The following is a 12,996-nucleotide window of genomic DNA, read 5'->3' on the forward strand; positions in this document are numbered from 1 at the left end:
TGGGTGTTGTTTTAGTAACTAATCCTTCTTCTCAATCAGTATTGAAGCAGTGCTCCAGCCAAGACTCAACTGGCTGTTGGAAAGGGGACCCAGCATGAGGACATAAAGTCCCTGCTAGACCGAGTAGTAATTCATACACCCATGTACAATTTCTACTGGTACTATTTAAGCAAATTACAGGGGCTGTGTTTTGTGCCTTGTCACTGACGCAGGCAGCAGGGCATATTGAAAGGCCTATGCTTAGTGCATTAGAAGAGACCTGGTGCTGGTAACATCTAGTTACAGTCTGTCCCTGTAATATACTGTATTGCACAAGGCCCCGCTGCTGTGCCCTGCTGTTATTACTATTATTTGTTTCTTGTTTCCATTTCTGCCCACACTGTGCTAAGCCCTGAACAGGCACAAAAGGCAGCACCAGGCATGGTCCCTCCTTTGAAGTGCAGGAGGCTGTGCCCTGCTGAGGCCTTGTCCTGCCCTCTGCTGCAGTGGGTGATGGCCATGGCATTCCTGGTGCTACCTAGGCATTCCTCATGCTGCATCCTAGTGATACCTGCAGTGTGCCCCATGCCCCAATGATGCCTGTGTGGTTCCCTGCCTCACATCCCCCTGTGCTACCTCCCCTGCCCAAGGGGTTCCCTGACTCGCATCCCCCGTGCCACCTCCCCACACCCGTGGGGTTCCCCGCCCCGTGCCACCTCCTCACGTCCGTGGGGTTCCCCGCCCTACCCGTGCCACCTCCCCACGCCCGTGGGGTTCCCCGCCCTACCCGTGCCACCTCCCCACGCCCGTGGGGTTCCCTGCCCTACCCGTGCCACCTCCCCACGCCCGTGGGGTTCCCCGCCCCGTGCCACCTCCCCACGCCCGTGGGGTTCCCTGCCCGCCCCGTGCCACCTCCCCACGCCCATGAGGTTCCCCGCCCCGTGCCACCTCCCCACGCCCGTGGGGTTCCCCACCCCGCACTCCCGTGCCACCTCCCCACGCCCGTGGGGTTCCCCACCCCGCACTCCCGTGCCACCTCCCCACGCCGCAGTAACGTCCCGCGGTTCCCCTCGGGTGAGCCGGTCCGACCCGCCTCTGCCCCCGAGCTCCCAGCCAGGCTCTCGCTCTCCGCCAGCAACTTCTGCGGCCACCTCGCCCCGCCGCGGATACGTGCGCGCTGGGCTGGGCACGGCCTGGCTCGGGCGCCGAGCGAACGGGGACTCTTTGGCGAGGCGGAGGGAGACGGGACACGCGAGCGCCGGGTTCCAGAGCGTGGAACCCCTCTGTTGCCAGCGCCAGGCTGCGGGGAGCCGGGGCAGGGGTGGCCGCGCCCGCCGCTCCGGTTCCCGGGGCAGGGAAAGGTGCGTTCCCCGCGGCGCGGCGCTGGCTCGGGCGCAGTTGGGAGCGCTGAGCCCCCCTGGCCCTTTGCAGGGAAGGAGCGCGGGGAACCGGAGCGCTCCCTCCTTTGGGTGCTGCGCGGGCAGGGGGCGGCTCTGACACGCGGAGCCTCCCTCGGTCTGGATGCAAAGTTTACAAAGGCAGGTTAGAAGAGAGGCTGTGTTTGCTGGGGGAGGGGTAGCTATGTATGTGCAGCGCCGGGTCCACTGAGACCCAGGTTCTCCTGATAACCCCAGTGTGTCCGCTGCTGCTGCCTGCCGCTCTCCCGGAGAGCACCGCACGCCCCTCCCCAGCTACCGACCGCTGGAACACGAGCAGCTGCCTTGGGGCAGGAATCGCAGCTGCTTCCTAATGGACTCGCTGTTTGATAAAGGCACATTCTCGCTGGTACCGCGGGAGGGTGGTGGCTTTCCCGCTGTACTGGTATGGCAATGCCGAGGGTTACTGTGCTAGGCTCCGAGCACGTGCCTACGTGATTGCAGGATCAGGGCCTTGGTGATTTATATGTGGGTGGGGAAGTTATTTTCATCTCTCTTGCCCTGCCCCTACTCATCCTCTCCCATGAAAAAAAAAATCTCTCTTCCTTTTAAAAATTCAGCAGCTTGCTAGCTACCAACTCAGCTGAACACATTTTCCCTTTGTGTTATTTCTGTGCTTTGCTTTATTATTTGCCAAGTATGTTGACTTGCTGTTTGCCTAGGGCTGCTGCTTGGAGACCTTTGTGTGGCTTCTCCCTGCCTCCAGAAATTAATCCCTGGATATTATATGTGGGGGTTTAAAAGCATTCCCGAGAGAGAAGTAACAGGTTTTTCTGCCTCCCCTAAACTCCTCTTTCCCACCACTGCATGGGCACTGGCAGAGGTGACTGCTCACTCCTGGTATACAGCGGCAACGGAATAAGGACTTGTCCTTTTCTACTCTGCAGCCAGAGAACCAAGGTGCTGGTGACTGGGTCGTAGGATGGCATTGCAAAAGCAAAAGGAGGATGTCTCTGGGGAGCTGACAGAACCTTTTGCCCAGGATTCAAAGACAAAGATGGTGGAGGAAGAGGAAGAAGCGCTGGTGGAAGTGGAGTTGGAGGCCCTGGGGTCTGAAAGCAGCTTTGAAACTGAAACCCCAGATTTACTTGGGGACGGTGGCCACCCCACCCCCGAGGACGAAGACGGCAGGCCCCTGTTCTTTGAGAAGAACCTGGAGCAACTTGACACCTCACACACAGTAATGTGTACATTCTCAATTTCACTAGCTGTGCCAATGGCTGCAGGTAGGTACCGGACATGGCTCCTCCTGTTCCTTTAACCCCTGTGGCTCATCTCCAGACCGAAATGGGATTGGGGAGCAAACTGCAGAAAGGATGTTGGCCCATCCCTTCTAGCTGTAGTTGTGGGTGGGTCTCCTCGCCCTTGTAATACTATCATGCGGTCTTTGCTAATTTTATAGTGTTATATAGAAGATGCTCAAGGGAATGGTGATGGGGAGGGATCCTGCCTTGCGTTGTACCATTAGATTCAGTTTCAGGCTTAGGTCATAGTGACTGAAAACCTTTACAATTTGATAGCTCTTCAGTAGCCAATGTTATTCAAGTTGATGGTCTTAGTCAGTCTTTGCAAAAACAGTCATTGTAATTGATTACTGTGTTTATAATCTGACTGGCGCGGCCAAGAGGTGAATGGCTATGGGGGTTAAACTCCTTTCCTTTAGCTCTAAGCGTGGTCTCCTAGTTACAGGTCATGTGTAACCATTAATTTTGTACGATTTTAAAGTAGAACTAAGAATTGGTGCTGGGCTTTACTCAAGAGGTTATGAACGTCATTGAACCTGTTGGCAAACCTGGCCTGAGTTTGTAGTTTGTAATGAAAACTGAAACTAAGCAAAAAACCGAAGTGATAAATTTGATGTTACTGCAACTTAGTGCAACTTAGATTATGGGCCTGATGCCGAAGCCGCATGTGGAACTCTTATTGACAGCATTGGGCAGTTCTGTACAAAGAGAGGCTGCAGGATTAGCCCAGATTTTGGGGGTGGGAAGCATTTTCCCTCTCAAACATCCGTTAGTTATAAACCAAGGATTAAAGGGCTGGATTTGCATTATACATTTTTCTATTCTAGAGAAACTCCAGATGACTGCATAGAAATGCTAAAGTGAATCTGGACAGCTAATATTGGTTGATATATGATTCTATAAACCATATATTCCTCAGCTGATATGAATCAGTGCAGCTTTGTTGAGGTCAATGGAGCTATGTTGTTTTACACCAGCTGAAGACCTGATCCAGTAATCTTAAAACAATATTTGGGATGGGAGGAGAGAGAGAAGCCTGTATTTTAAATTATGAGGGCAGATCTATAGAAAAAGTTCAAAGGATCAGAAACAACATCATGTTTAAGGAATATTGAAAAAAAATGAGACAGAAGAACTGGGGCTATCAAATGATTAAAAAAAATAAGAGATTAATCACAGTTTTAATCGCACTGTTAAACAATAATACAATACCATTTGTTTAAATATTTTTGATGTTTTCTACATTCTGCACTGTTTTGAATTGTTGTTGAGCAGAACCCATCATCTGCATGGAAGCACATTTTCTGGAATGGTGGCAAAAGTGTGAAGGGGCTTGTGAATGTTTAGCGTTTCTGGCACGTAAATACCTTGCAATGCTATCTACAAAAGTGCCATTCGAATGCCTGTTCTAACTTTCAGGTGACATTGTGAATAAGAAGTGGGCAGCATTATCTTCCATAAATGTGAACAAACTTGTTGTTTTAATGATTGGTTGAACAAGAAGTAGGACTGAGTGGACTTGCAGGCTCTAAAGTTTTACATTGTTTTGGTTTTGAGTGCAGTTATGTAACAAAAAAATCCTTTTGTAAGTTGCACTTTCACTATAAAGAGATTGCACTACAGTTAACTTATATGAGGTGAACTGAAAAATACTATTTCTTTTATCTTTTTTACAGTGCAAATATTTATAATAAAAAATAACATAAAGTGAGCACTGTACATTTTGTATTCTGTGTTGTAATTGAAATCAATATATTTGAAAATGTAGAAAAACATCCAAAAATATTTATAATTTCAGTTGGTATCCTGTTCTTGTTGAACAGTGTGATTAAAACTGTGATTAATCATGATTAATCTTTTTAACGGTTAATTTGTTTTGAGTTAATCGCTTGAGTTAACAATGATTAATTGGAAGCCCTAATCAGAACATAGCTCAGCAATGTCCCGTGGAAGGCTACTAGCAAACATTTGTTCATTGTATCTTGGGTTTTACTATTATTTGTGATATTGTGTTCATTGGAAATTTGGGATGTTTGTCCCATGGATTGAGCAGGACTAGGCTTAAATCTAGTAAAGCTCTTTCACCAGTAACTACCTATTTGACAAGCACATCTTTTTATCTGTTTTCTTTTCTTTATTTAAATAAACCTGAAGTTTTAACTGACAAGGTTTTTTTCCCCTTTTTTTCCTATATTAGCTATATTATAAAAATATAATCAATTACTAATCTGGGAGTAGTATTATTAGAGGCAAATCTAGCCCCTTGGCCTATGGGCAACTTTGCAACAGAACTGGTGTGGTTCTGATGTGGAATAGGGGTATCTGGATGTGGCAGGAGTGTACTTCAGAGTCCTGCTTCTTTCATGCAAGCTGTCTGTGTAGTATAGGGTAATAGGTGGTGGGGAGTTGCAGGGCTGTAGGATCTGTTGCTGTGCTGACCTTGACAACATCTGAAACTTTCTAAATCCATATAAATATTTTTCCTAGGTCCAAAGCATAGGATATCCAATTTAACTGACAGGCAGAGAAAAAAGTCTAACATTGGGAAAGATGCAGCAGCTATTCCAAAAATGCGGCGTTACTACCACATTGAGTACTTCCTTCTACCAGACGATGTTGAGCCTAGGAAACTTGATTTGGCTTTGTTTGGTGTGGTGGCCAAGCTGTTTGTGGAATGTGAATCCAAGGTAAATAGTATGATGTTTATAATTTTGGGAATAACTAGTTTTTATTTACTATGACCTCTATTTGGCATAAGAGATATTTCTGAAATATTTATGCAAGAGTGGCTGTCCTGGATGTAGTGGAGCAATGGAGAATGCTTCCAAATGTGATGTAGGTGAGTCATGCTCATACTTTCATTAGCACTACTTGGGCCTTGTCTACACACACAAGTTATTTAACTCGACCACTATGGACTTAATTGTATCGAAATAAAAGTGCTTATACCAGTATAGCTTATTCCCAAACAAGACAGGTGAATAAGCTACACTGATTTAAGGCATCTTTGTAGTGGTATAAATGGTTCTGCACTAGGGGTTGTACTGGAATAACTATTTCAGTAAAGAGATCACACCTGTAACTGAAGTAGTTATGTCACTACAAAATCTGTGTGTAGACAAGGTTTGAGATGTGTGCTTTACATTCTTTACAACATATTGAAAGTTTATTCCTTTATAAAAAAAACTGCATATATTTTTTTCAAACTGAAAAGTAAATCATCTTCTAATCAACTTGAAATATTTTAAGTGATTTTTCTTACAAAATAGTAGATTCAGTTTTGGAGAAGCTAAATTATATTCCTAGGAGCATCCTAAAAAATGTCCTAATATTGTATGTTTTTATAGGTTCAGTCTATACTAATGTAGAAACATGTTATATTGAGTATAGAGAGATGCACAATTTACAGTACACATAGAATTAATTTGGGACATATTTTAATGAGGATGCATTTGTAACACGTTTTTGATCAAAAGCATTTCACAAACTATTGGCTCAATTATGCAGGTTGTTGAGCATCCTCAACTCCCAGTAACTTTTGTGAGAGTTGAGGAATATGGGAGAAATAAATAAAATATTTTGAATATAACCTTTGAAAGTGTAATTAATCATTTATTCCTCCTTCTAATCTCTCAACATGGATGGTTTAATTTGCAGATTTTTTTCAAAGTAAAATAGAGAATGTAGCCATAGTTGGCTGAGAATCTAAACTTCAGAGCTTTGTGTTCAAAAAAAGTTCATTTTTTTAAATAATTGAACTGAGAGGAAAACGTGCTTGTTATGATAATGAGACTAGGACATGTATTGTAGCATAAAGGGACTTCAGCCTCCTGTTTATCGTCCCCCTTATTTGTAAAGTGGGTTGTTATCTAAACTAAAAAAGAGAGAGAAAGAACTTGGTCCGATTTTTTTTCTGCGCTTTTATATTTTCAGTTAGAAACAGACACCTTTTGGGGTTTTTTGTTGTTAACTGCTGAAATGTTTCTGTTTTTTCTAGGGCATAAACTTGGTTTTGCCCTGTGATTATTATTGGGGTTTTTTTCAGAAGGCCAAAAAACTTAGTACTGTAAGAATTCTCTTAAAGCTATAGCACAAAAGTGGTGCTGTAAGACGGAAGAGTGAATTTAGTTCCTCTCTTTTTGTCAAGGGGCAAAACTTTCAAAAGTGCTTAAGTTACTTAGGCTCCTGAGGCCCCAGTCCTCAAAGGTATTTAGGGCCTAACTACCTTTAAGGATCTGGGCCGTAAATTACTTGGGTGCTTTTGAAAATTTTACCCAAGATTAATAATGAAAATAGAACATCTCTCTAGATGACTTTTATAAATTAATAGTGAAAGACTACTATTAAGCAGAGTTAGATGTGTATTCTTTAACTACCTTTATCTTGGTTTAAAGGGACTGAACAGAGAGTTATTTAAAAAGAAATCAATCCTAGAAACAGTTTTAAAATCTAAGAGTCATTTTGGCCTGAAGGATATGAGAGAGACCACATCACTGATAAAGGACTTATCCAACTCACCATATGCCAATGACTATAGTGAGCGGAGGTCAAATCTGTCTGGTCTAAGTCTTTCTTAGACAGCCAATGCTCATTAGATTCACTGTCCATTGAGGGACTGATGTACTCATCCTACCCAAAAAGGTGCTTTTCAGATTATCCCCGAATACCAATGTGCACTGTTTCCAGTTGTGACATTTTCACCAACTCCTTCAGAACACTTGTTCCTGGAGTGATACTTTTTGAGTATTGACAGTCCAGTGTTAGCTAACTCACTAGTACACAGCTGTTGCTGTATTACTCCAGTAATTCTGTAGTGAAAATTACAACTATGCTTCAGGAAGTGCAGAAAGACGTGGGGCAAGAACACTGAGCACCTTCAGTCTTTGGCACGGCTCACTGAGCTTCCTTTTGCTTCAGGAGCACGACTTAATAAGGGCCATCTTGGAAAATTAAATTGAAATTGCTTCCAGGTGAAGGGCATAGTTGAATAATGTGGATGAAAGTCTGTTTGTTGCCCAGAAACCATTTGACAATGAATCCTACCCTGCCCACGTATCAGTGATCAACACTGAACAGGGCCTGAAACTTTAGGGTATTAATGTTGATGATCTCCTCCTCCTTTTGATAAGCTGGTCTTTTCATATTACCTTTGGTACCCATAGACACAACTGGAGCAGTCTGTCCGTACATTGCATGGATTCTCAAGTATGTACTGTCAAAATGTGGTATATAAACTTCTGCATTTCTTAAAGAGTGCAGCTGAGTGAATTTGTGGTTGCTGATTTTTTCTAAATTATTGTTGTTGATGGTATGTCTGGCAATATATGATACAAATAGATAAATTACATATGCAGTTAAGTATCAGAGGGGTAGCCGTGTTAGTCTGGATCTGTAAAAGTAGCAAAGAATCCTGTGGCACCTTATAGACTAACAGACGTTTTGGAGCATGAGCTTTTGTGGGTGAATACCCACTTCGTCGGATGCATGTCAAAATGCTCAGTATATATATATAATATGAATAATAGAAAGGTATATTGGCTTGAGAGAGTGCAGTTAAGATATTTTCACTTTGTCATTTCACTTTTCCATTTCTTTTCCTTCCTGTTTTTGCCATCCTCTCCCTTTTTCTATTTCTGTCAGCCATCGACTGCACAGGTTCAAGCAGAGCGCTACAGGCAGAAACGGTCGACAACAATAATTTCCTCAGTGAGTGGATATAAAACTGTAGGAGAGTTTTAGAGATGGAGAATTATAGACCCTGGATGCTTTTTTAAATGTATTAGTGTTTAAAGTGTGACCTGATGCCTCACTCATTGCGTTCCATATAAACCATGCACTAAACGAGGCAGGAGTGTTCATAATCTCAGCCTCCCTCACCATTCAGCCTACCCACTGATTGAAATAGTGTGTCTGTCATAATCTGAGATTAAGAGAGAGAAAGGAGGTGCATTAATACCTTTTGTTGGACCAACCTCTGTTAGTAGAAGGATACACTTTCCAGGGCTGCCCGGGGGGGGGGGGCAAGTGGGGCAATTTGCCCAAGGCCCTGGGTCCCGCAGGGGCCCCTACGAGACTATTTCAGGGCCCCTGGAGCGGGGTCCTTCACTTGCTCTGGGGGGCCCGGAAAACTCTCGTGGGGCCTGGGCCCCCGGAGCTTCTTCTGCTCTGGGGCTTCGGTGGCAATTCGGCAGCGGGGGGTCTTTCCGCTCCGGGACCCGCTGCCGAAGTGCCCCGAAGACCCGCGGTGGGGTGTCCTTCTGCCCCGGGACCCGCCGCCGAAGACCCCAGGCCCCCTGAATCCTCTGTGCGGCCCTGATGCTTTCCAGCTTTTCAGAGGACCTGAAACAAGTGATATTAGGACCCGAGGAAGAGCTTTTTGAAGCTCGAAATCTTCTCTCTTTCACCAACAGAAGTTGGTCCAATAAAAGATGTTACCTCACCTGCTTTGTCTCTCGTATCCTTAGACCAGCATGGCTACAGTAACACTGCAAACATACCATGAGTGTTGTATCCGTGATGGTTCCAGGATATAAAGGAGACAAGGTAGGTGTGGTAATGTCTTTTACTGGACCAATAAAAGATATTACCTCACCTATTTTGTTTTTCCTTATGAGATTATTTTTTCAATTAAAAATCCCACACTATTTCTAAATGTCCATCTGTTTGCTGCCAATGATTTGTAAGTTTTATCTCTTAACAGAAATCATTCTGTATGTACAAACATTTTTAAACATTGAAAAATTACAAAATCTTATATGATTTTCACTAAATCATGCAAAGGCACAGCCATTATGAACCTGGCATTTTTCAAGTTTTACACTTTTTGGTGAGGAACTCGATCTCTTTAATGAAATAAAAAGGGCAAAACTTCTTTAGGAGGAAAAACTGAATTTATTTTGGAGAACAGCTGAATTATTTGTAGTGAAATTTTCATGGGAGAAAAAGAATTTGCTCCTTGATTAAAAACGGGTATGCTAAATTTTGACCAAAAAGTGTAATGCATTGGGAAAGTTATTCAAAAGAGAAAATGCACCTTTTAGAGTGGAAATGTTTGGGTAACAATTTGTGTAGGGCTCAGTCCATATTTAGCCTATTATAGTTTTAAAGCATCCTTTATACATATGTTTCCTATGCAGTCACAGTAGAAATGAGGATACTAGAGAATGTGAGGTGTGAGTGACCGAGGGCTTGGCTACACTTGCGAATTAGTGCGCAATAAAGGAGCCCCGTGCACACTAGCTCACTCCCCGTCCACACTGGCAAGGCATATAGAGCGCTCTGACTCCGCAGCTAGAGCACTCCTGGTACTCCACCTCGGCGACTGGAATAAAGTTTGATGCGCCCCTGCTGGAGCGCTGCGGCGCCAGTGTGAACAGGGTGTTGCATTACTGTGCTGTGATCGGCCTCAGGAAACGTTCCATAATTCCCTTAAGTCAAGTGGTCACTCTTGTCATTGTGTTGAATCACTGCAGGAATGCAGATATGGCCTTTGAAAGCTCTGTTTCTGACAGCTGTCTGCTTATCTGCCCAAAGACAAAGAAACCATTACTGTGGAATGCTGTGTGTGAGAGAGAGAGGTGGGGGGGGGGGGTGGAGGGAGAGATCTGCTGCTGTCTGAACTTACAAGACAGCATGCTGACATGCTCTCAGCCCCCCAAAAAACCCACTCTCTCCCCACACATACACACAACACACTCCCTGTCACGTTGCAGTCACTTGCATGCTGGGATAGCTGACCATAATGCACATTCCCAGTGCCGCTGCAAGTGCCGCAAATGTGGCCACGCCAGTATGCAAGCAGCTGTCAGTGTGTACAGACTGCAGCGCTTTCCCTACTGCGCTCTCCAAAGGCGGATTTAACTCACATCACTCTACATCTGTAAGTATAGCCTGCCCTGAGAAAAGTAAGAGACAAAGTGGATGTGGTAATATCTTTCAACTTCTGTTGGTAGAGGGAACAAGCTTTCCAGCTTCACAGAGCAATTCCTCAGGTCTGGAGAAGCAGTGTCACAGCTAAATACAAAATGGAACAGATTATTAAGATTAAGAGGTTCACACCTGCTGTAGGAGACCACTTAAAATGAAGTGGGCACTTAACACCTCTGCAGTTCTAGGATAAAGGAGGGTTAGTAGGCTGCAGTGTGTGTTACAAATTGTTTTAATGAGCCATCAAACCAGTGTCTCTGTTAAGTCCATGGTTTTTAGCCTCCTGCACAATTATGAATTTAAGTTCCCAGGCTCCTATTTTGAAGGTGTTGTGCAGGTTGCCTTTGAGGAGAAGGACTGAGAGGCCAGATATGGAGTGATCACTTTGTGAAATGTGGTCATCCTCAGGTGATAAGGTGTTTTTGTCTCTTTATCATTGTTCTGTGTGAGTTCATTTGAGAACAGTGATTGTCTGGTTTCACCCACATAGCTGTTGTTGGGGCATTTGATGCACTAGGTGAGGTACACTCTATGGGCTTGGCTACACTTGCAAGTTGCAGTGCTGGTAGAGGCTTTCCAGCGCTGCAATTACACCCCGTCCACACCTGCAGGGCACAACCAGCGCTGCAACTCCCTGGCTGCAGTGCTGGCTGTACACCTGGCCAGGTTGGGGTGTAGCGATTGCAGCGCTGGTGATCCAGCGCTGCTCATCAAGTGTGGACACACACCAGCGCTTTTATTGGCCTCCGGGGAATAAGGAGATATCCCAGAATGCTTTTAACTAAAATTACTCCCTTTGTTTTGTTATGCAGCCTGTCTTTGTTTTGTTGTGAACCTCCGGAGCTCTCCGTTCTACGGAGCTGCTTATCAGCTCCTGTTTGCTGTGATCAATCTGTGAACAATCAAATGAGATCCTCCTCCCTGTTGTGAACAGCTCTGTGGAGCTCCTCCGTTGCCGCTGCTGCTATCTAAAAAACAAACATAGCTCCTGTTTGCTGTGATCATCTGTACCTGGCTGTAAACAATCAAATGAGAGGCAGGCAGGGAAACAGCGGGGAGTCGTGCAGGCTGTTTGCAATTAAGAGTTAAGACTAAGGGGTCAGAAAAATGTTCTGATTTTTCAAGTCAGGAAGCTAAACACACAGTGTTGGCTCCAAAAATTCCCTCTCTCTTTCCCCCCGCTCCCTGTCACACTAGACCCCACTCCACCCCCCTCTTTTGAAAAGCACGTTGTGGCCACTTGAATGCTGGGATAGCTGCCCATAATGCATCACTCCCAACAGCGCTGGAAATGCTGCAAATGTGGCCACACACCAGCGCTGGTAGCTGTGAGTGTGGCCACACACCAGCGCTGCTCCTACACAGCTGGATGACCAGCGCTGCAAACCGTAAGTGTAGCCAAGCCCTAAGTTGCGATAGGCATGTGTTGGACCCATAGATCTTGACAGGTGTGTTGTAGAGGATATTGATCATCTGAGCAGTGGAGATATGTCTGCAGGTTTTGCATCTGTTGTTTTGGAAAGGTCTGGTGCCTCATTGAATTGGTTTACCTTGGTCTGTGGGGAGCTAGCTTCTGATTGATGAGCTTGGCGAGGCTGGGGAGTTGTTTGAAGGCCAGAAAAGGGGTTTCCTGAAGAAGAGCCCTGTGAACTCAAAAACTTGTTCCCACCAACAGTGGTTGGTCCAATGAAAGATACTACTTGCCCACTTTGTCTTTCTTGTATCCTGGGATCAACACTGCAAACAGCAATCAGAAAAATAAGGAAGGCCAAATCCTTGTTTGTGTAGGAAACCTACAGGAAGTGTGTTTCAAGCAGTGTTTTGAAATGGGATGGGGAAAATCAGTGAGATGGAGGGAGCTGTGCAGCAAAAAATCAGCCAGTGAAAAAGTAGTGAAGCTTATGTTATGTCATTCTCTTTATACAGTAGGTGATGATATGACAGCTAGAAATACATATCTGATATTTTGTTAGGCCATTTAAGATCCTCTATAAATAAAGGAAGGATTGGGGGTGCTGGAGGAAAGAGAGTGCTCAGGAATGATGTCCTAGAGGCCATGGCTAATGCACAGAAATGAAATTTGTTGTTCCAAGATCCTGCATCCCTTATTTACCAAAGTAGCCCCAGTGATTTCATGGGTTCAAGCTGTCTTGACAAACTAGCTCCCACTTAAATGTCAAATATAAAATCAAATGTCTGCTTTCAAATATGCATCTGAAAGGTTTTGAGGCTTTTTTTGGAAATGGATTTGGGACCAAATCCTGCTTACTCACCTTACTCACGTGGGTAGGCTTATTAACTTTTCCCATGAGTAAGGGTTACAGGCTTTACATTTTCACTTGGATTATGTGATATCTTATTCATATAGTGGATGCAAAAAGGCCAACTTGTATCTTGCTTCTGGTTATCTT

The 12,996-nt window shown here is 44.6% G+C and overlaps 1 protein-coding gene across 6 annotated transcripts in view; it reads left to right on the plus strand.

Annotated features, from left to right (window-relative positions):
• The first annotated feature begins 1,221 nt into the window (after positions 1-1,221).
• CFAP92 (cilia and flagella associated protein 92 (putative)) overlaps positions 1,222-12,996 on the plus strand; it is an 86,370-nt gene continuing 74,595 nt past the window's right edge. For 4 of the 6 annotated variants that reach the window (XM_039546407.1, XM_039546412.1, XM_039546411.1 and 1 more), the window contains exons 1-4: positions 1,262-1,517; positions 2,303-2,641; positions 5,147-5,346; positions 8,300-8,365. In XM_039546407.1, the coding sequence (XP_039402341.1) occupies positions 2,338-2,641; positions 5,147-5,346; positions 8,300-8,365 (570 nt within the window). In that variant the 5' untranslated portion in view covers positions 1,262-1,517; positions 2,303-2,337. Of the gene's footprint in view, positions 1,522-2,302; positions 2,642-5,146; positions 5,347-8,299; positions 8,366-12,996 lie in introns of all 6 variants that reach the window. The other 2 variants (XM_039546410.1, XM_039546408.1) reach the window with 2 other exon arrangements.

Source organism: Mauremys reevesii, linkage group 7 (genome assembly GCF_016161935.1).
Source record: "Mauremys reevesii isolate NIE-2019 linkage group 7, ASM1616193v1, whole genome shotgun sequence".
In the NCBI taxonomy this organism is placed as follows: Eukaryota; Metazoa; Chordata; order Testudines; family Geoemydidae; genus Mauremys; species Mauremys reevesii.